Consider the following 23,354-nt stretch of genomic DNA (forward strand, 5'->3'; position numbering starts at 1 on the left):
CAGTTCTCCTCGAGGTTGTCTCGGCTGAGTAGTCAAAACTGGTTACGAGCAGACGTGAAATATTATATCAAAAAGTTGTAGAATTTGATACTTCGAAGACATTTGCGTTACATGAATTTCTTTGCTGTCATGATTCTAGAAATTTATATTACTTCTAAAAATAAATCAAAATTATCTTAATTCATTGAAAAAAATCCGTTGTAGGTATAAGAAGATTCAAGAAAAATTTCATTTAAAACAAAAGATTTTTTCATGTAATTGTAATAGAAATTTTAAATTTAGTGCGATTTTTATTGGTACATTATTGCAATATACATCCTCATATTTATATTTAAACATAATTATCACAATTAAATTATTATAATTAAATATAATTTTTGTAATATAATTATTTAAATATATTATATTTAAATATATTAATTATAAGTTTGAACTTTGCACTTAGCTTTCTTAATATTCGCTGTCGAAAACGAGGCACAGTGTCTCACAGGAAGGCACCGCGCGCATAGATATTTCCACGTTGATACCTTTTAACCTTCGCGATTTTCTGCGTGACCCTGCAGGGCCAGGCGAGGTATGAGCCTGGACACTGTAACAATGCATCATCTTGTCGCGCTGGGAGGTTCGGTGCTTCAAGGCTGCCTGAACCTGCGCGACCACGGCCGCGGAATACAATGGACAGTTCAGGCGTAGCGCCGTCGGTTTCAATGCTTACATTATGACCATCCCCGTGGCTTGGCACATGTAACGATACTTATCCTAGCGGGGCTTTGTCTCATACGAGGAGAATCGAAAGGGGGAGCGAACGGGAATAAAAATTAGCGAGTATTAAGGCCCGCTCGAAGTAGTCCGACACAGTGATCCTCGAGTCTTTTGAAATCGTCAATGAATTCTTTCAAGCCACTCGAGGCCTTTTCTCTTTTTATGGACTGAGTTCCGATAATGCACGTTCTATGTTACTTTGTATGGTAATTTTTCTTACAAACCTTTTTAGTAAAACCTTTGTCGAAAAATTAGTCAATTAGTTAATTAGGGTAAAGTATAATTATATTAGTAGTGAATTTGAGTTGTCCCTTTATAAAATGTGTGTAATTTAATTTTTCTAATTTAAGTGCGCCAAGTTACATCACCCTTCGGAGTTAGGTACTTTAATTTTGTGCCGTGTCCGCCTAGCGCTCATTGCATCACGTGCAACGATGCAATTGGCGATGCAATTGTCAGTAATTTCGTATGTTTCACATCGCAGACATTTCACGTGCGAGACTCGACGCGTTCGCCGCGTCGTTTGCGTCATACAGCGAGGCTTTTTCGTGGATTTGTTATTGATGCCGCGCCGATAAATCCACTCGGGATGACTCAGGGCATCGTTACAGGATTTGCAATCTAACCGACATAGTCGAGATCGTTGCGACCGATCTTAACAGCGTTCCCGGAGGGTGATTCCCCCTCGGATGGCGCATCGCGACCGACGTTGCCCTTTGCGGGGACGCTGCTCTTCGTCTTGCGGACAAGCGTCGTGACTCTGAGATCAAGCACGGTGCATCGTATACATCCGTGTATCTCTCGGGGCATCCGCGCGCGGCTTTATGTAACGCGTGCATCGGGACACGTGGGCTCATTAGCCGTGGCATTACTTGCCGGAAGACGATCGCCGTGTAAATTATCGGCGTATGCACACCCGCCGATCTGTTCGCGATCGGATGACCAAAGGGATAGGTCGCTCCATCGCTCCACGGGGGTCAACCGAGGTAGCGGTACTGGCGCGTCCCTTTGCCGGCAGTTTGACGATTTAATAAGTGAAACGACGACGAATAAATATACGCGTACATCTTTATTAGTTGCAATTTTAATTGACACTTAATAGATATATTTAATAAATATATTTTGTACGGAATTCCTCGTCGCGATATTTTGCAAGATATAGAACATGGCAAGGAATATATCCATATATCCAATTTAACGAAATTAATCTTAAATTTTATTTAATTTTAAAGAAGATACATCGAGAAATAGTCTTAGTATGAATTCCATTGAGGCAAAATTTTTTAATATTGGCATTTTAATATTCTCTGAAAACTAGAGTCGAATTTTGCTTTATGCTTCATGAATGTTTTTTTTTTTAGACAGCACTTTTATAACTTCTTAGAAGTTGGTTCTTTTAAGCAATAAATTTGCCGAGAGGATGCCTGCTGATTTTTCGTCTGATCGATTATCAAGATCGGAGATTGATAACGAGATATTTGTCTGCGATGACGTGAGATTTCATTTCACCGGCAACGGACAGAAATGTTGAAATACGGCTGGGAATTCATTAGTATGAAACGTCGCAGCAAGGTGCCGGCCTTTCTCCGCGCAATCAAGGTTCAACGTCCAAGCGGGAGCTTGGTTGCAGCGTCGAATGTCGACGTAGATCACGCCTCCGGCGCTGATTATTGGCCGTGGGTCCTCGACGCCAAGCTGGAATGACCTGCGAAAGGATCGCGATGAATCCCCTTCGATAAGCGTCGAGGAGTCGGGTTACGATTTGCATGGCCGAATTACGCATACAAAAGATTCTGTCGGGTTTAGACAGCGGATAATACCCTGCGAAGGACCGCGTTAACGTATCACGTAGCCCCGATCTCGGTTTCGGCTTGTCTCGATACAGGCGATCATTATTATCTCTCACGTGCACGTGTGATCGATCGAAACGTTTCGAATTAATTTGTTACATCAGCAGCTTTACATACACTTTAAATAGAAACTGTTCTCTTTTCTCCAAACCTCTTTTCTCTTCTTCTAACAACTCTTGACTTACATATTTTATTTATTCTACAATTTTAAAGCGATTCAGACGTATTTTTTGTCGGTTGCTGGCTTGAGACGTTTAAAGCGCAAGTAAATGGCATTTGTAATGGTAATGAACTTTGCTGAATCATGTAATACTTTTCCTAAAACCAGTCGTGCATGACAGACATCGTGGCATCACACATTTGATCAAAGCATATATTCAGATATCGAATATCTTCGCAATCACTCCTTGACCTCATCCTTGATAAGGATAATCCTTGAACGATAATCTTCTCATACTTAATCATATTAGCATATATAACTTTTTGTGTTAACAATATTTAAATAATTTTCAATTTTTTAAATAATTTTTGTAAATTTATTCATTAGATTAATAACAGAGCCATGGGCATCGTAATTGTTAATAATTTCCGTAAAGGTATTCCGCTCCAAAAGCGAAATATTAATATAACTAACGCAAGAAGACGGGGTTCAGGCTCAGGGCATCCGTAAACGAATACGCAACGAATAAGATATAGCCTTCGTTACTTTCGAATCTGCTGCCGAGTGATGTATGTTCGGCAAGGATCGCAAGCGTACAGTGTCGCCGTTCTTTTTCGCCATTATTCTTCGTACGAACGTACGTACGTGTGCCGGAGGATCGTTCGATGACTGATGGCGATTGTCCGGCACCGGACGACGCGACCGTGATCTTGGTAGATAGCCTTGAACGTGCGTTTCAGCATAGCCATCCAGTGGTGTACACGTATATGTACACTCGCGCGCGCGCACGTGTGTGTGTGTGTGTGTGTGTGTGTGTGTGTGTGTGTGTGTGTGTGTGTGTGTGTGTGTGTGTGTGTGTGTGCGCCAGGTAGAGAAAATAATTCTTCCTTTCCCTCGACTGGTGCCGCACTATATCTCGATTCCGCCAGCCGCGCTCGCCGTGTAATTGTTAAGGACCGTTCATGTATCACAAAACAGCGACATGTAAGTAAAATACACTACTGTTCGTCGATGCATCAATGAAAAATCATGCAACATCCGCGCGCCGATAATTAATCATTTACGTCGGATCCGTTTGTGAATAAATTCGTACGATTTTAGACGCGAAAGAGAGAGAGAGAGAGAGAGAGAGAGAGAGAGAGCTCTGCATTTTTTTTTCCTGATAAATTCCGGTAGCCGCGGTGTGTAAAAATGATTTACAGCCTCGTATCTCAAAGCGTATCTCTTTGCTATTATGCTTTATGCGAATCCGCGAACGAGGCGTGTCGCAACGTTAATCCGCGAATGAACGTTACGTGTCATTCGCGTTTCAAGGAAATTAACTTCTTACGTGTACGCGAGAACTAATTGCCGTCGAGAGAGTCACCTCTCAATGATTTCTTAGCTCTATTATCTAACGCACAATATTGCCTTATCGACTTATTACATTTATTATTAAGCATTACATGTCGACTTATTTGGTATTTTATATACGAACTATTACTTAGCAATAATCGGCACGGATTATCTCATAATTGTGCGCACCACTTACCTCTTGTTAATTATTACACAATGTTGCGCTATTATGCCAATAATAATCGCGCCACTATCTTAAGTTACTTATCTGAAATACAGATAAATCTAAATTGCACACGGCCCCGTGTATCGACCTCCTCCCGCGGCGTCGTCTATCATATCTCTCCGTATAAGCAACAGAAAAGAATGTTTGTCCCCCGAACACACGAGGGAGGCCGATACTGCGAATCGTGATGTCCCGCTGATGCACGACTATGATAATACGTGCGCCTTTCTCTGTGTGTCCGCGTGATATCCGGACGGAAGATCGCGTAAGGATCGCGCCTTACGTTCGCGGGAGCGAAGTCAACGATCCCGATCGTGATCGCGCGTCTCTCTTTTCATGCGGAAAGGGAAGGAAACGAAGAGGATCGGTGCGCGGCGGAGGTAGCCCCGTCTCGAGATCCCGCGGGATAAATCGCGAGCGGCGAAGATGAATTTTCGCCTCGGCGTCGAACGGTGGATGCGGAAATAACGCGTCAATTACGCGGTCGGGGGAAAGAGAAAGAGGGAGAAGGAAGGAGAAAGGGAGATGCAATATCTTAAATCACGAGCGTGTACATTAATTCCGGATAGTCGCAATTTATATGATTTATATTCAATCACCCGTGCCCTCGGGCGCTCGTACGTTACCGCGCGGATTTTTCGCGCACGCCCGGCGCGGATTATTCGCGGCTACTTACACGCGGGCGCGATTCGTTAAGCTTTGTGAGGATACTTTGGTAGTATGGAGCTGAGGCAGCACGAGGCAGTATCGAGCTGGGGCAGCACGTAAGACGCGAAGGTGTGTTGTCTACTATATATTACCCATCTTATTTTACGGGTATAACAAGCACACTATTTCATTGAAAGTTTAAGGTGGGTGTGCGGCCGAAGATGATGAAAAGCAATAACTAAAAAGGATGGGAAATTAATCACTCGTAAAAGTTCCTTATCTCGCCGTTTGTTTTAATGCTGTAATCAAGAGGTAAAATTCTAAAACACACCGATTTTGGAATATTAATCTTTCAAATATAATACGTAAAAGAAGTCTCTGGAGTAATGTTATTCAATTTTATATGTACAAAAATTATCCACTTTGTAATAATTTTAATAGTTAACAATATATAAATGTAAATATTACTTTTTATTATATAACACGTTTTACGATATTTGCTAATAAAAAAGAGTTTTATTATCTTAAAAATGATAATATTTGGCGATGATATATTTTTAATATTTAATATTTGTCGGCAGGATCGGATATCCTTGAATATAAAAATATGCTAATTTCTCCTCTTCCCGGCATCGCACCGACGCGATCGCGTTTCGATCCAGGAAGCGTTTCGGGATGCGGTCAGCTATTTTTTACGAGTTTCAATTCGACCGTCCGCGTTCCATTGTTGGCCCGAGATCTGCATACGATTTAATGAAACATCGAGGAGCTCCATTGTGCGTTCCTCGAGATCTTACGTAACGCTCGATACACGATAATATCTTCAACACGTAACCATACGCGCGAGTTGGATTCGATGATACCGGAAGATTTCCCCGGCAACAGGCGCGTAATCGTCATAATTCTCATTTCATCCTCGCGCAATTGCTTCTTCGGGAACGTCGCGCAAAAAAAAATGTATCTCCGTCAATCATAGAGCTCGCATCGAAAATCGTGCCGCGTAAAATTGCATGAGCTGATATCGTAGGATCTACGATGCGCGCGACGCGAATAATTGAAACGGTCCCGCAAAATGGTTCCATCGTGGAGCGATCGGATTATTCTTCCCTCTCGCGCAATCTCCGATGTATTCTCGGCAGTGTCGCATGTAGCCGCAACTCCGAAAGGTGCACTCGTGCCTCTTGTCCGCGGATCGATCCGCGTGCAATTTAATGGAACATCCGCATTATGCAACCAACCGGCCGCGCTCGATTCGATCTTTGCCACGCGTAATCGCGCTCGTGTGTGAGTCGCTATCTGGATTAATCGCATGTGTGTTCGCGCCGTGAGTGATTTATGTAAAATGCACCGGGGATGACCGTGACCCTCTCGACCGGGATGAGAGATCATGGTCCAGGAAGCGGCGCGTCTTTTCTCGCTCGTCGCCAATGAATTTTGCTAGTCGCCTTTCATATTATCGCGCTGTCAAAAATAGCAATCAATCATATATATGACTTGGCAATTATGAGCGTTTAAGCATTCTGTATGTAATATCCTCTAACATAATTATGGGATAATGGAGAATTATCTTCTAATTATCGATGGTATATTGAAATATAGCAAAAATTGTTTGTATGATGTATGTTCTCTGGCAATGCGTATAGCTGTGAAAATTTTTATTTAGCAAAACATTTGCATTTGTTTTTATTAAAATCGAGATAGAAAAACGCCTATATTAGTTTTAATATCTGTGATGTGCACGATCATTAGAGTGTTTATTACTGAAATAAGATTGCGTTTTTTTCTTTACACAGTTGCTATAAGCGGACTTTTAACTATGATCTAAGATTTATCTGATATAACGTATTGGCGATCAATCAAATGCAATCTATGATGTTATAAATCATCTCATGTTTAAATTCTGCTTTAATCTTATAATATTAATTGGATATTTTTTTATATTGACAGCTTGTAATTAGAAAATTAATTATATTAACATATAAATTCGTTTAAGAGAAAAAAAATTTGGTTTCTTAAGGCATGGCATTAGGTATGTAACTTTTTTCGCGATTGGATATATATATATATATATATATATATATATATATATATATATATATATTTATATAATCCTTTAACGGGATTTGTCGAATGTTTCGAGAAATTCTCAACCGGTCGATGATCGCCATGGAGACAGTGATCCGTTACATAATTATCGCAGGATTATGCATGCTCAATGACTAGAGTGTCCTTCGTTCTCCTGTCGCGGGTTGTCGATGGAAACGGATGTACGCTTCACGAAGCAAATGACTCGTATACAGACGTGACTGTATTACTATTTTGCGGGAATTTATTGCAGAAAATGTATCGAATCATCGCGTCTCGGATCTTTTCAAATCGCATAATCGTATAATTGCACGCGGACGATTGTCATCTCTCGCGAAGTTCGCTGATAATTTATCTTTTAATGATAAAGTACAATCGCAATTCGAAATATTCAAAATTAAAAGCATAAATAATTTTATATTCTATTACTAAATAAAAAGTTGAGAAACGATAAGATAATTAAATGTAAAAATTTTAAATACACGATATTGAATATATGAAATATTTTTTATTAAAATCAAAAACTATGCTACGTGAATTTTAATTAGGATAATAAAAACGCGAGGATGAGAGCTATTATGCCAAAAAATGATTATCGCAAACATACATCTCGCTGGATCTCTAGAATAGAACAAGCAATACGGTTTGCCTTTTTATGGTAATACGAGACTACGAAAGCAAGAATTGACAGGCAGTTGCCTAACACTCGTTGTTGCGTATCATTGATCGGCGCAGAAGATAATTTCTACGCGATCGCGGTAGCTCATCGATCAAATTAATCTATGAATCAGCCATTCTGCTATTCTTTCCGATGCTCTCAGGTTCACCGACATGACCGACATGAGTGCGGAGTTATTACAGTCTCGAAAGATAGGAACGTCCGTGAAGAAATTAAAATCTTCGTTTGAGCTTCTCTCATAATTGACACGTTAAAAAGAATTATTGACTTCGAGGGCCGATCGTTAAAAGGTAATATTTTGACCCGGATGCGGCCGTTCGATGTTCATCATTAGCTTCATCGGTGTTGCGTAACTGCGGGGTCGTAACTTTGGGATCGTAATTATCGATTCTCGAAAAACACCGTCGTTATCTAATTATCCAAATTCGTTAGTTGCAGCAATCATCGTAATCACGATAAAGTGTCATTGCGATAATGGCGACAAATCGTTTGAGATAATTATTATAACTAAGCAACTGTGTTATATGAACACGTGTTATATCAATTAGCTTTTTCATACCGTTGATTTCGCCTTATTTAATTTGCGTTGCATGAACAAGCGAATTTTAAATCGCAAACAGTCGCGAGATCTATTACGCGCGTTGTCGGAGATTTAATGAACCGTCCATTACATCGATCAAAACCGACAATTCGTAATTATTATTGTTACAAGCTTTGTCGCCAGCGGCAAGACAAACGTCCGAGACAGATGGGCGACCGGATCGAGTCGATAAAATTATTTCGGTCTCGCATCGAAAAAGCGTATTGTGGCTCGCCGTGACTGTGTACGCCTTCACGGATCAGAAGACGACTCTCCCTGCAGATGATATCTGACTAGCTTTAAATAATGGGACCTTGCTACGAGTGAGTTCGACGTTCCATGTCGTGAACCCGTAATCAGTTATACTACATTCTCGATTTGTGCGAGTAATACGTTCCCGAAGAGATGAACGATTCCTTATGTAAAAATACTTTTTTATCGAGAGACGAAGAAAAAAGGCAGCGAATTTATCAGACTTGATGCATATATATTTACTTCCCATTATTCTTCCCTTAATTTTCTAAGGAATTTTAGAACAATTCATTTTTTTAAACCTAATATTGAGAACTTCATATTATCTATATCATAATTTTTATTAAAATGAAAATTATTAGCTGCCAATAATTTTTCAAAGGAAAAATGTTAATTCTCAATACATACTTTTTTACAATATACTTATAATATGTTTTGTACAGTATTTATAAAACATTTTAATATTCAATTTTTTAAATTACCGTCTTAGAACGTTATATTTCTTTATGAAAAAAAATAAATAAAAATAGCGTAATATTTTATGTTATTGCGCGAAAGAATAAAATAAATTTTAATTTGTAAGACTGCGATTCATGTTGATGATTGCAGAGATTGCCAGATGGGCGTCCTGCCGAGCATTGACTAATTCGCTCGCTTCGTTTGCTATTATCCTCATACCCACGCGAGGGTGCAATGTCGTGTGCAATTTGCAATCGTATGCAAGAGGCATGCAAAGGAAGAGTGCGTGCGTATCTCGAGGCTTCCGTGTAGATCATTGATCACACCGGATTAAGGAGATTTGTCGTCGCATGGTAGCGGAAACGTGGGCGGAAAACGATCCTCTTTGTCGAGTCATGTTCTCCCGACGAGAGAAGAGAACACGTTCGACGACTTCCTGCTTCTCTTCTGAACACTGCGACCGACTGGCCACGACTCGCAGCCACGCAGACCACACTTTTTCCGGATTATTACCGCAGATTCATTAAACTGGCAGGCCTTGATTGCGCCAAATTACTGGAACGGACGATGCCGTATGAAACGGATTACATAAGGATACATGTGCGACTGCGAATGTTTCGACCGCTCGTGATGATAGGGTAGACAATGCCGCACAGACAATAGCTTCACGCTTGCTATGAACTACTTCGTACGTCCGACTAGAATTCATAATGATTTTTTTCAAACGAAACGCTCTATTTTCCGTTATGAAATTATATCTCCGCGAGGCATCTGTTAAAGTTTGTTAATGCAAAAATTTATCAGTCTTATCTTTCTGTCGCAATCTTTACATTGCAATCTAAAACTGGGATACTATTATTTGATAAAATTATAATACCATGAATCATAAAAAAAATATAGATTAATTAAACACCAATGTTATAAAAGAATAAAAAAAAGTATCTTACCTATTAACACTTTATAGAATATAACTTTATAGAATATTTTACATAACAATTAAGAAAGTTGTTTAACTATTTATTATATAGTTATAAAGAAGAAAAGAAGAAAAATTAAATATTGAAATGTTTTTTAGTGCAGTATAAGTTTAAAATCTGACGAGGTTTAATCTCTCGTTGTTTGGATTCTGCGTTTATCTAATTGTATCTTATGAGATCTTCGGCTTTCATTTCCGCTTTCATTCCGCCCAGCTTTTCCTGATTTGCAAGTCGGATAGCAATGCATATTGTTACGCTCGTTGCAGATTATTCTAGCACGATTAAGCTAGCTATTATGTGAGATACGCTTTTGTAACACCGCTTCGCGTAACACTTTTACGTCCTACACGCATCGTACATCTTACAATTTGTACATCTTACAATTTTCAATTAAATATCTTAGCTGAATAATCTTCTATTATAAAACATAAAAGCGGAGTTAACCTATTTTCTCTTTATTAGAAATGTTTATGCTAATTTTATATTTATCGAATTAGCTATGTTAGTAATTATGTTAATTAAATTTAATTAATGACAACTGAAGATTAGTTTTAAATAAATTATAAATTATGATAAATTATTATTTATCAACGCAGTTGGTGGTATATCGAAGTACTAACCGGTCGTGACTCTCTTCTTTTTATATTGATCTGAAGGGACTAAGTGCTTGGGGGTATATCGTAATATTGAGCCATTGCGCGAGTCCTCGTGACATCGAGATCATTGTTGGGGCCAAGGCTGAATAAAGCCGCAGATAATATTCATAGATATAAAGCAAACCCGAGGAGGGTTATCTTCGACACGAGGGACTAGCGCGGCTCTAAAAATCCGGTCAACAAAGCGACCCCCTCGAAACGAGACATATAAATTGCAAGGGCTCAGACAGCAGTTTTCATTGGAGAACTGCTTCTTGAAGAAAAATAACAAAACATTAAGATGTGTTCTGAGTGCTTCGAGAGTTATCTATAAAAATAAAATGTATTAAATAACTTTTACGAATAATTTTTTAAGATATTCAAAATATGATTTGTGTATTTCTATAACACGTAATAAAAATATGAAATTAAATTTTGATTTAGATTTGGTTTAGAATCAAATATAATTATATTATTATATATAATTAACAATTTTATATGTAATTATATTATATATAATTATATTATATTATATATAATTAACAATTTTTATCTATTTATTGATACAATAACACAGATATGTAATTAGTATAGAACATTGTTAAGGAAAGAAACATTATTTACAGTCTAAGATATTTTTATTAATTGCAAATTAATTTTTATAATCTAATTTTTATAAATCTAAAATTTTTAAAAATATGTGTTTTCAGAATTGAGTGAAAAAAAGAGCACTTTGAAAGTATATTTTATTAAATATTTTCATGCGACTTTTTATATGCGAATACATATAGTAGTTTCGGTTTGCATCGCATCGCATCGCATTATACGTGCGCGTAAGGGTGATTACAAGCATGAAATATTTATCTGCTATCTGTTGTAACCGCGCTTAGCTAGTGGTATTAGGTTTCGGAAGCCGAGGCGACGCGACGCGCGACAATATCACGGAATATCTTGGCAGATACTACATTCGACATTGCATAATAGCGCCGGTAATGAAGACATATTCACCATGGACTGACACATTATGATACCTTAAGCCGCAACCGCCACTTTACTCCCTAACATCTGCTAACTGCATCTAGAAACATACTTCCTGTCACGACTTTGCTTGCAAATTCTATATGATGCATTTATTAAGACTCGTCAATCTTATATTGCAATATGTGTAACAGAAATTTTTATCAAGAGAGGAAATAAATTTTATAGAGCATATTATTAGTATGTTGAATGACAAGAAATTCAAATTTATGAAAAATTAAGAGATTTCTTGATAAATTTTGAATCAAAACTGCAATTTATTTTCACAAAGTTATACTTATTTTTTTATGAATTATAAATAAATTAATATATAAAGAGAATAGTTGATAAATTTTTAATTAATGTTATATAAACTAATAACTATTTACAGATATTTATAATATATTCTAAATAATCTATATATAAAGAATAAAAAAAGTTAAAATTAAAATTAAATTATCGATCATGTAGAGTTTAATAAAAATAGGAATAGGAATATTTGCAACATTACGATGATTTATTGCAATGCTCTTAGATATAAAATATACAATTCTGCGAAACAATATAAATGTAGGAACAAGTTAGACATATTCATAGAAAATACGTTAATTGTTACGTAGCTACTACTATTTTATCGTTCTCGCAAGCTTCGACACGAATACTACGTGAACACTTGATAATTTCACAGAACCGTACAGGTAGTAATTTCTCCCTCCAAACAAAAGCAGTTTGTCGGCGTGAGAATACGTTACATCGAAGCTATTAAAGTTGCATTACGCGATGTACGATGGACACGTTTGCTACGATAATAAAACGGACGGTTAAAATAAGAAAAAGGGAGTCGAAGCGTACTTCTCGTAACGAAAGTAGGACAGTGAAACGGCACGTGCGACTCGCGGGGCCCGGGTCCACACATCTCACGTTAAATCTGGGACCATTCTCGTGGGTCCAGGCCACGCGTGTGTGACACATCTTGAAGTCATCTCACGTGCCCGCATTGTAGTTCACTCGGGCAGTCAGCCAACCGACCAGTCAGTCTGCGGCCGTCAAGACTCGAGGGACCGGGGAACCCATGGAACAAGAACAGAAGCAACACTGACCTTCCTCATACATGTGTTCACATAAAATATTACGGTGCGGTCACGTTCGCGATGACAATTCGTGGACTCGCAAGCCTTGTCTTTCTATCCATCTTTCTTTCGCTTTTACATACATTGCAATTTTTACGATTTAATAATTTAAATTTATCACGACATTTTCCAATCATTCGAGATTAAGATATTTTCTTTTAATTGTTAATTAATTAAAATCAATGAAATGTGAATCACTTTTTCAAAATATTATATGTTGATTTTTTTAGATTTCTGTATTAATTATAAAAATGGATATTTTTTTTTGTTTATTTTTCTTTTTTGTCGTTTACTTTATGCTCTCTCGAGACTCGAAAATTTTGCGTGGAGTAAAAGACTAGACGATAATTCTCGTGATTTTGGCTGAGATTAGGTAGACTGCATTATTCAGAGCTCAAGTTGGCGGGATACTCCTGTATATTTATAAGCAGGCTCCACAACAGGGCGAGTCTCACTTTGCGATTTGCACGTTCGGAATATCTGTTTCGTTGAAATGCATCTCTAAAACGTTGAATCGGTCGTAGAGCCTGAGCAATGTCGAATTGCTTTATATACGGTGATAAGTTATTATCCAAGCAATAAGAAATCGATTTTTATATGTACATATATGTTTGAATATTATATATTGAATATTATATACATTATATATGTTAATATTTTATTATCTTTGTAAATCGTAGTATTCTTTAGGTTCCAAAATTAGTATTTAAAAAATTTGAAAATATCTTATAAAAAAGAATTTCTTTTATATATTTCTCCTTGAATGCTCTTGCTCACTCACGAAATACAAAATTTCTCTATTTTCCAAGACATTGTAATAATATCTATCTGTGCACTAAGGATCAGTCACAAATATTCGCAAATCCCTATTTTAAATTCCCAAAACGTCCTCAAGTTTATAATTTCAAGTCATATTTCAACGCGGAATAACACGTTAGATGAGAATCGCGAATGAAAACCGAGATGGCATAGAAGCCGCCGTACGTCACGATAATCCCCGAATCCATGAGGCCTTTTCTCACGGAGCATTAAACTCATTCAGAAATTCACGCCGTTACGAAATGACATCTATTGAACCTTTTAACGAATCGCCAAGCCATACTTTTACGTCGTTGTAAATTAGGCTCGTTACAGCTGTATTGAGGTTTTTGCCGATTCGAGAAACGTTCGCTTCGGGCATTGGGCCCGCTTACGCGGACAATGAGAGAATAAATTCGTGACGCGCAGCATCGTCTTCTCGATCCTCGCCGACGAGCTCTTAATGATCCTCCAGTGGAACATGCTTGTACGTAAAGATTATGGCGCGCGTTCTTCGGCATTTTACAGTACGAACGAATTTCCGAAGCGAAGCGAAACGAGCAACGCCCATTATCTGCACGATATGGCTGTCGGCAGACGTTATTGTACCATGAGAAAACCGCGAGGAGCAATTCTTGGGGTATAAGTACAGAGGAACGAGAAGTCCGTCCGAGTATGAGGCTTAAAAGAAGAATTTACGAATATATACGAGTGTAATACCAGCACTAAAAGATTTTTCTTTATTTGTTATTTTTTATTTACTTGGAATTTTTTGTGGAAAATAATTTAGAAGAAATTTGTTCGAAGAATAATATTCGTTAGAAAATTGCAATATCGAAGTATCATCCATTATTCTTCTCTTTGATATTTTAATAGTGCAATCTTTAAATGCTTGTAAACAAAATGGAGTGAAAGGTTCGAAGAGCGACCAACTCGTTTTTATCAATCGCGACGATTATTGACGGAACACTCGTTGGGCACATGGGATTGTGAAAGGTAACGGTATCGGACCTCTCGTATCCCGAAACCCACTCGGCCATTCGCGACTCTGAGGAATACCGTTACTTGAAGAACTCTTCTCCGCGAGAATTTCTTTCGTTTCACACGTCGCACGCGCGGCGAATATAATTGAGAACTTAATTACATTTGTTGTGTAGCGTGAAGCACGGAGGCGGTCAATGTTCTTCCGGTTTTCGCTCGCCGAGACGCTCTGACGAATGATAATTACAAACGGCGAAATTCGCATTAAAATTATTCGTAGAAAATTCCCTTCTTCGTCGCCGGAACCGTGCTGGAACGGACCGGAACCATAATCGCTTCTTTTACGAGTTGTATTATTGTTTCACGTATGGTATCAATTAACATTTAGAAACCGCATTAAGATGTACCTCTTCAACCTAGAAATACATACTTGTGTAATTCTGCGATATAATTATCACAAACGACATATAAAGATAAGTTTTATTTTTAATGGAAATGAAAAGGATTTGTTTTAATTTCGAAAGCAATGATGATTTATAGAACTTTAGAGTGAATATACATATATCTTAGTATTATTACTTTTTACATAATTATACTACACATAGAAAATTTAAAAAAATATATATAATTATTTTTGAACTTTTTTACTGATGTAACAATATATATTCGTTAGAATCATTATTTTCAAATTGGTTGCTAGAATATAAAAAATTTTTGCAATCTTATATCAACATGTTTAAGCGTCTTATATAATAATTTTTAGCAAATTTATTTTCAGATCTATATCTGGCCAAATTTTTAGATATTTCAGGGAAAGTTTTTTCTATAGAATTACTTCTTTGAATTATTAAAATTAAATTTATCTTTTATTTATGCATGTCATATTTATTAAATTACTCAACTCCATATTAAATTTTCTCCAATATGAAATAATTAAGTCATCTGTCAGTGATTCCATTGTTGTTTGCAGATGCATCGGTCACAGATCGTCATGGGCGCATATCTCTACACGCGGAATTGCTATCATCAAAGGCTAAACGCGAACAGGCATTACGTAACATTCTCGCTGCGAGAAGGCGACAGATTCTGAATCAACGTCCACATGAGCCTCATCGAACTCTTTCGAGTCGTAGGTCACGACTCAATAATACCATCTCAAAGGATCTTCCGGACATTCTCGAAACCCAAGAGACCAGACATGATATTTATGTTACAAATACGCGAACAGAAGAGGAAACTTCACAGTTATCAAAAAAATCAGTCGAAAAAGTCACTTCTATCATTAATCTCAACGCGACAGAAAAAGTTGCGATCGAATCGCAAAGTACGAAGACACCTAAAGATGAAATTCTGTTGACGCCGACGACCGAAAACTACGAGAACATCTCCTCAACTTCTCCTCCCGTTGTTTCATCGCCAACTAATCAAAAATTGGCAGACGCGGATTCGCGTAAGAAGAATATCGTATCGATGCCAGAATCATTGTACAAACATTTCCGGCCAGTGGAGAGCAATATTCCGGTGGAAGATATGTCGCAGTTTTTGTATTTCGGTCAGAAGCTCCAGCCGGACGCGCAGAACATCACCAGTAACAACAATTCCGTGGAGGCGACATCGACGATACCGACTTCTTCGCGCAGAAAATATTCCACGAAGCGATTCAGCGCGACGATAGCCGCGCCGGTCGAGGAGATCCTGAATGAAGAGATGAATATTGCGCTAGAACGTCGGACGGTAGAGAAGAATCAAGTATCGAGGATTAAAAACACGTTCAGGAGCTCGAATAACGGACTATACTATCGAAAACCGAGACCTACGACGGACGTCGTGTCCAACGTTATTCCGGGGAACGAGTCGAGTTCCGGAATCATTGGCGGGTCGGAAACGAGGAGTGAGATGAACGTGATGGACGACAAATTCCGCCGCGACGGCGACTTGTCCGCTCACGCGGACGGAACGCGCGATCGGCTCCCGCAAGAGAGAGGAAACGCGGCCCACGTGATCGAGGCGAGCACGACGACCCAGATACCGCAACAACGCCAGCCCGATGACGATATCGAAGCGGGGGTCATCGCAGAGAGTGAAATCGACGTGAGACTTTCGAACGGAACGATCGCAGCTTCGAGCGGAGTCACCGAGGATCCCCAGGAGACGATGAATTTCGAGAGGGACGACGAGAAGAGGAAGATCGGCGATACGAAGATGGAAGCGGGAAACATGGAGAAATTGGAGCATAAGTTAACGAGTGTCGAGAAAACAATGCCAACGTCGAAAGCGAGCACGAGATCTCGCGAGAGTGACGACATCGAAACGATGTCATTGCTACCACCGCGGACGGAATCGTCAACGTTGCGGATCGTAGTGCCAGATGAGAGCTTCGGGCTCTCGGATTTTGCGATCGAGAACGAGCGGACTCATCGGAATACCGTTAAACCGGTCGCGGATCCCGTCGCGGATCGACCGGTTCGCGTGTCGGCCAGCGGCGATATCGATCCGAAATCATCACCGTCGTCATCGACGTCGCCCTTGATGACGGAGCTATCCGCACCTGTCGCCGCCGCCGTCGTCGGCTCGAATGAGCAGCCCCAACAGCAGCAGCAACATCCGCAGCAACACGTGTACGCTTATACGATAACAAATGTGACGCGATTGTTGCGCAACTACACCGGACCCGGATTAAGCGGCGAGGAAAGACGAAGTGGAGGTGGTGCTGATGGTCGTCGTGCTGGTAGCGGTGCGGAGATAACGAGCGATGGACCGTCGCAGCAGCGGCCTCAGCAGGAGCAGCAGCAACCACCGCCGCCGCCGCCGCCGCCGCTGCCGCAGTCTCTTGTGCTTCCTCGTGCCGGCGATGGTAGTATAGAACCGGCGCGAACGCCGGCGGGACTCAGTGTCGGCGCGACCGTCGAGCCAGCCACAGCTGCTGGAACGTTGGCTAGTGTTGACGGTCTGGTGGGGGAACGGCCGAGGAAAATTGTTCCGCAGCAGCAACGAGTGGCGGCCAGCCAACGAGCAGCGACGACCTGGTCCTCGTCGCTGCATTCAGCTGCGAACGATAGCGTTATCTCGCCAACGAGATCCGCCAAGTCGCCGGATACTGGAAACAGGGGGTCGGTCAGGTGGAGTCACGCCAAGTCGCGGACCAGCGAGCAGGAGGGTGCTAATGACCGGAGATTCCTGAGAAAGAGTGCCAGCGCGGTGCTGAATCAAAGATCGACCGTCAACGAAGAATCTTCATCTTTGATAGCGAATAAACGTCGTAGAGTGTTGATTTCTTTGAGTGGCGTGTCTCCCTCGAGCGGTCCCAATAGAAGGGTGAAGTCTGGTGAAGAGAAGAGCGAGGATGTTAAAGATAAATTAGAGGGCGATAATTCGTCGAACGAAACGCGGGTTGCGGATCGCGGGAAAGTTTCGGACGATGAAGTACCGGGTGTCGATTTTGTTCGGGAAATTGCGCGTGCCAGCGGGGTGAACGAAGTGCCAGGTGACAGTAGTCCGCAAGAAATCACCGTCATGGGGAACGTGAGTCGAAATTCGAGTGCGACTGACGAGACGATGGACGCGACCGATCCGTCTGTCCTCATTGACGCGATCACAACAACGGAGCTGGAAAAGTCTCACGTTTCTGAAGAAGATATTGTGACTACGTTAAGTTTAAACGATGAAGGCGACGTCGAAATTAATACTGAAGCTCAAGACATTACGATGTTAAACAAGAGCGAAAGTGACATAAATGCAACGACGGATAGTATCGTGGAAACAACCGTGATAGAAACTGAGCAGATGGATGAAATGATTGCGATGACGACCACGACAACAACAACGACGACATCGACAACGACGACGTCGACGACGACGATGCGAGCGGCACCAGTTTTTCCGGTCACGCCTAGAATATTGACGGAAGTAGAAAGAATTATCGATCCAGAGAATTATACCTTGAGGCCGACGGATGTTGCAAAAGAAACGAGCAATCTAGATCCTTCAGAGATCCAGAAGAGATATCGGGCTAAGGACGCGACGTCAACGACGACGACGACGACAACGGTTTCGCCGACTCAGAACGACGCGCATGTGAACGAAACTTTGAACAGAAAATCGAAAGTCCTACCCACCTCGTCGACGGTAACGGAAAGTGAAAAACGCGTATCTGGCGAGAGATCACCGGAAGTTAGAGCGCGTAATTTATCTGACAAATCGAAAGACAAGGACGACGTGCTGCCGATCATGCATCTGTACAACACGTCGGATATCTTTAATGGCAGCGGGTCGATGGACGGGTTCGTTCGCGGCACGGAACAGGTAGTGCTTCCGATAGACTCGCAGGATGAGGACAGTTCTGCGGTGACAATGACGACGACAACGACAACAACGACGACGACAACGACGACGACGACGACGACGACAGAGAAACCTCCCGAACCGATGATAACTGAGAGCAGCACGGAAATCAGCGGAAGTACCTCAACCACCGTTCCCGTTCCCAGGCCTAAAGAACCCATCGTAGTCCTAACGAGCTCTCGAAAGGACAAACATGAGGAGACTCGCGTATCTCAGGATGCTGCTGTTCCTCCGATGTCCAAAGGCTCCTCTGTCGCGCCCACGGCGAATAGGACGAGGTACAGACCCGCCTATCATCACTCGATCCTGCCGGAGTACAATGGCACGATGTATTATCCCGGCGGGCTCAATAGGACGTTCCTCGAGACCGGCGAGCCGATCTCGGTGAGCCCGCGGGAGTCGATGAACGTCAGTGAGGTGATATTGAAGCGGCACGACGGCGACGCGATTGCCACTCAGGAGACGGTCGCCGTGGTCGGCTACATCCTGGCCACTCTCGTCGTCTTTCCCATCGCCGTCGGCGTCGGGCTCATTCTCAGAAGACTGATACTTAGGAATCGTAAGGTGAGTGAGTTCGAGATTTCGAGGTTTCTCAGTGCGCCCGCGTGCGGTCGACTTAGCTTAGATCAGGATTAGAAAGTATGCGCGAATCGCCGCGCCACGCTCTAGATCGATGATATTTCGTCTTTTTCTTTCCCGAGACGGAGTCGGCATAGCGATTGAAAAACTGGTAAGCGCGATTTGAATCCGCTTAGATAGAAGACACATGGCTGTGAGAGGGATATTTGAAGGGAAAGCTTTGGCAAGATCTGTATCAGATTTATATCAGATGTAATGTTTTAATAGGAAAACGCTGAGAATAGTAAAATGTAATTTTTATGATTATCAAATACATGATGATAATAATAAAACGCGTGACAGGCTGTAAAAATCTTGCCCTCAATTTTATTAACAAATTTGTTAATTAAACATGAAGAGATTTTTATACGCGAATTTTTGAAATTTATATTTAATATTGATTTTAAATTTCTTTTGATATATTTAAATTCAAATACTCTTTGAATGCAATTTCAATTATTTAGTTTGCTTCCTTATCGTTAATATATAGAATGTTACAAAAATATTAGTATTACATAAATAATTATTTTTAAAATATTCAAAAGAAAAAAATTAGAAAATAGAAATACAATATCAAATTTCATCTGATAAATTTCTCTGATAAAGTGACCAACAGATAAAAACTTTAACAAACAACATAATATTCTATTCTGATATGATTCATAGAACATTATGACTTAATTAGAGATTAGATCTACTGTCGACTGTGGTCGTGATCGAGAGTACCAGCGGAGGAGACAGCGGGGAAAGGATGAAAAAGCGCCGCGTGTAACTCCGTTTTTAATTGATGCACCGAGATGCGCCGAGGTACAAATCGCTGTTCATGTGGCAGTGCCACTTACATACCGTTACGCGGCACAACCGGAATTATCATTACGCGTTAACATTTACCATCCGGCCATTAACCAGCGACGTTCTTTCTCTCGTGGGCCGCGGTCGCCGCGGCATCACGCTAACATTTTGTTAATTAGCGCGACAGCGCACACACTGACGATGTCCGAATCGTCACTGTTATGGATCATTAGCTAATCCAGAACGCCTCGCTACATCCATAATCACTAGGAGACGCTGTTCCGAACGGCCGCGCTATTTTAATTAAAGTAAATTTTAATCCATAATGAGACATTGCGAGTCTGAGGTCTGACTAATGAAAAACAGATATGTTTCTATAAAATACGCAAAATTTGTAATTATCGATATTTTTTTTCTTACAAGATGCAAATTTCACATTATCACAGCTATGTATAGATATACATATTAAATGCGGTCATCGAATAATTCTTTTGCGAAGGTTAGCTTCACGATGATTCATGAAATAGTTAACGATTCGCTCCCTCCCCCTCCCCCCGACAATTACTACAAGTTCATTGTATGCAGAATAATCTCGGGATGATTCGAGCGCACTATTATCAGACGGAGTGTGGTATGTTACGTTAATGAACGCATCGTTGGATAATGCGAAAATTGTTCGACTCATTATCTTCAATGATTATTTTTCCGCGGAATTTTCCTCGGATAACAGCTAGATAAGAAAATTGCATCGAAAATGTATGAGGCTCGTTGAATGGCATCAGAAAATATGAATATTTATACCCGTTATTATATTTGTGCAATTATTATTCATTACATCGATATACATTTATTTAGATATTTTATATATTTATATTTATATTTTCTTATAATTTATTCAAGCTATTTAATTTTTGTTATAATACATTTCTTAATGAACCATATTTTTATCTTGTAACATTTCGTTCTCAATTCATCTGTAGACATTTTATGTTGCAAATAATAGATATTAATAATTTCTTGACGTCAAAAGTGATCGGAATGGATGGTACAGGCTACAAAATTTCCGGAAATGACATAAGCGAAATGCTTTCACGCCCAAGACATTCATAAATAATAATGCGGATATAAATTTAAATTTAACCCGACAGTCATGGAAATAAATCTGAATGGCGGTACAAAGGTTTGCGTGGACGGTAAAAAAGGAGCATGCAAAGAAGGGAGAAGGGAGTACGAGTACGAGTACCAAATAAATAAGCGGGACCGTTTTAGGGCTTGGAACTGATGTTAAACTCGAGCATGCTATGTTTTGTAAGATTGAAATTTCACCGTCGACAGGCAAACCGATTCATTTTCCTAATGATTCTCGCATAAGCAATTCTTTGCTGTAAATGCTTTTCTCCGAAGGGATCTGTGCTACGTAATTATAATCAAATATGATTTCTTTATATTAATATTGAGTTAAAGAAAAGATTGCAAATTTTACGTACATCAAGAAATTATTAACATTTTATCATATAAAATTATAATTTCTTCTTTCAAATTTATTCTTTCATTATATGAATGTAAATATCTTTATAAAAATTGTTGTACAGTTGATTGTTATTTTTACGTCATTTGTGCGTATTTTATTGTCGTTGTAAAACATGTCAACGTTGTATTTTCATGTGGAATCGCGATATGTTTGTCTAACTTTATTCCGGCAATATTATTCGCAGAGATATTCTCGGGGCCTCAATCTATCTCGCTGATCTTCATTATCATGCGGCATTGCTCTTCCCAATTAAATGGGAGTGACGACCGATTCAAGCGGCTGCTCGACGCGCGTGCGAGCGGCATGTTCCATACATGTTATACTGACGTTGATTTGCTTACGCAGGTGCTCGAGGAGTCGGACACGTCATCGGAGATAAGCTGTAGGAAGGACGCTCTTAATCTTGAAAACGGCGACTTCAAGACGTCCATCGAGAAGGCGATCACGAAACTACCGAGGATACAGCACTTGGTGAGAAATTAACGAATGTTCTGTATATTTAACGCGACAGCAGTCACGTAGTGATTATTTGCACAACTCCTTCAACGCATTTGGCGCATAGTGCTAGTATTTCCGTGAATTGAATTATACTCAATTGATTTAATGCCCACACGAAAGACATTTGGAGGAAATAATTTACATTAAGATATTAATCTTATTAATACAATTTAATTGACACTTGCATTTTAATTTCATATCTGAAGATATGACTTGCATAAATTTTGCAGAGACTCGATTTGCATGTGATAGATAACACGTAAGACATTGATTTTTTTTACCTGCGTGTAGAAAAATCACGTTATGCATAGAGATACGTCAATGGAAAATCCTGAAAGTTTGCCTTCTTAACGTAGAGAGAATTCCACGTCACATAATATGCACATAATATGCACGAGACACTAATCAGGTGACGCGTTCGTTCCCGTGCATATGAATTAGCAGGTATTTTTGGACAATTCTAAACTGCAATATTCGTTTCTTTGCATAGTGTCACGAAGCTGAGAAACCACCGCCTCCGCCGTCCCAGGAATCCAGATGGGAGTTTCCTAGAGATAAGCTTAGATTACAGACAGTCCTCGGGCAAGGAAACTTCGGCCAGGTGAGAGGATACTTTCTGTGGCATCTCTATAAAAAGGAAGCCTGTAATTTGCGGCTCTCGGACGGATTTTACGAAATACCTGCGATATCTTCGCGACAAGTTCAGCGCTTCCTTCTTTCAATATATTTATCTTCGAGCGATTTTACGAACTTTTCTACTTTGCGCAATTCCATTCGTGTTGATTTGTAATAACAGCTTTTGACACGTGTATGATATACGCCGTATATCTTTGTGAGATACGGTAACGGCCAGTTAATGTAATATTGGTATAATCGAATTGATTATGCAAAATCGATTGTGGGAAAACTTGAGGAACGTATAATCTAAGCGATAAATTTTTTTTTTCTAATAATAAAAGACGAAACCGCGATTTGAATAATCGCTTCCCATCGTGAAGAT

The 23,354-nt window shown here is 40.0% G+C and overlaps 1 protein-coding gene and 1 long non-coding RNA gene across 3 annotated transcripts in view; both read left to right on the forward strand.

The window, feature by feature from the left end:
- Positions 1-23,354, forward strand: part of LOC105422001 (uncharacterized) — a 164,802-nt gene that overhangs the window by 128,666 nt on the left and 12,782 nt on the right. For both annotated transcript variants that reach the window (XM_089072119.1, XM_011631204.3), the window contains 3 exons: positions 15,545-19,479; positions 22,202-22,327; positions 22,845-22,955. In XM_089072119.1, coding sequence (XP_088928245.1) covers positions 15,545-19,479; positions 22,202-22,327; positions 22,845-22,955 — 4,172 coding nt within the window. The remainder of the gene's footprint in view (positions 1-15,544; positions 19,480-22,201; positions 22,328-22,844; positions 22,956-23,354) is intronic.
- LOC148937571 (uncharacterized) lies at positions 7,115-9,974 on the forward strand. Its single transcript, XR_016138278.1, has 2 exons — positions 7,115-8,648; positions 9,187-9,974. It is a non-coding gene; the product is annotated as an uncharacterized LOC148937571 (long non-coding RNA).

Source organism: Pogonomyrmex barbatus, unplaced genomic scaffold, assembly GCF_055798465.1.
Source record: "Pogonomyrmex barbatus isolate J1 unplaced genomic scaffold, ASM5579846v1 scaffold13, whole genome shotgun sequence".
Lineage (NCBI taxonomy): Eukaryota > Metazoa > Arthropoda > Insecta > Hymenoptera > Formicidae > Pogonomyrmex > Pogonomyrmex barbatus.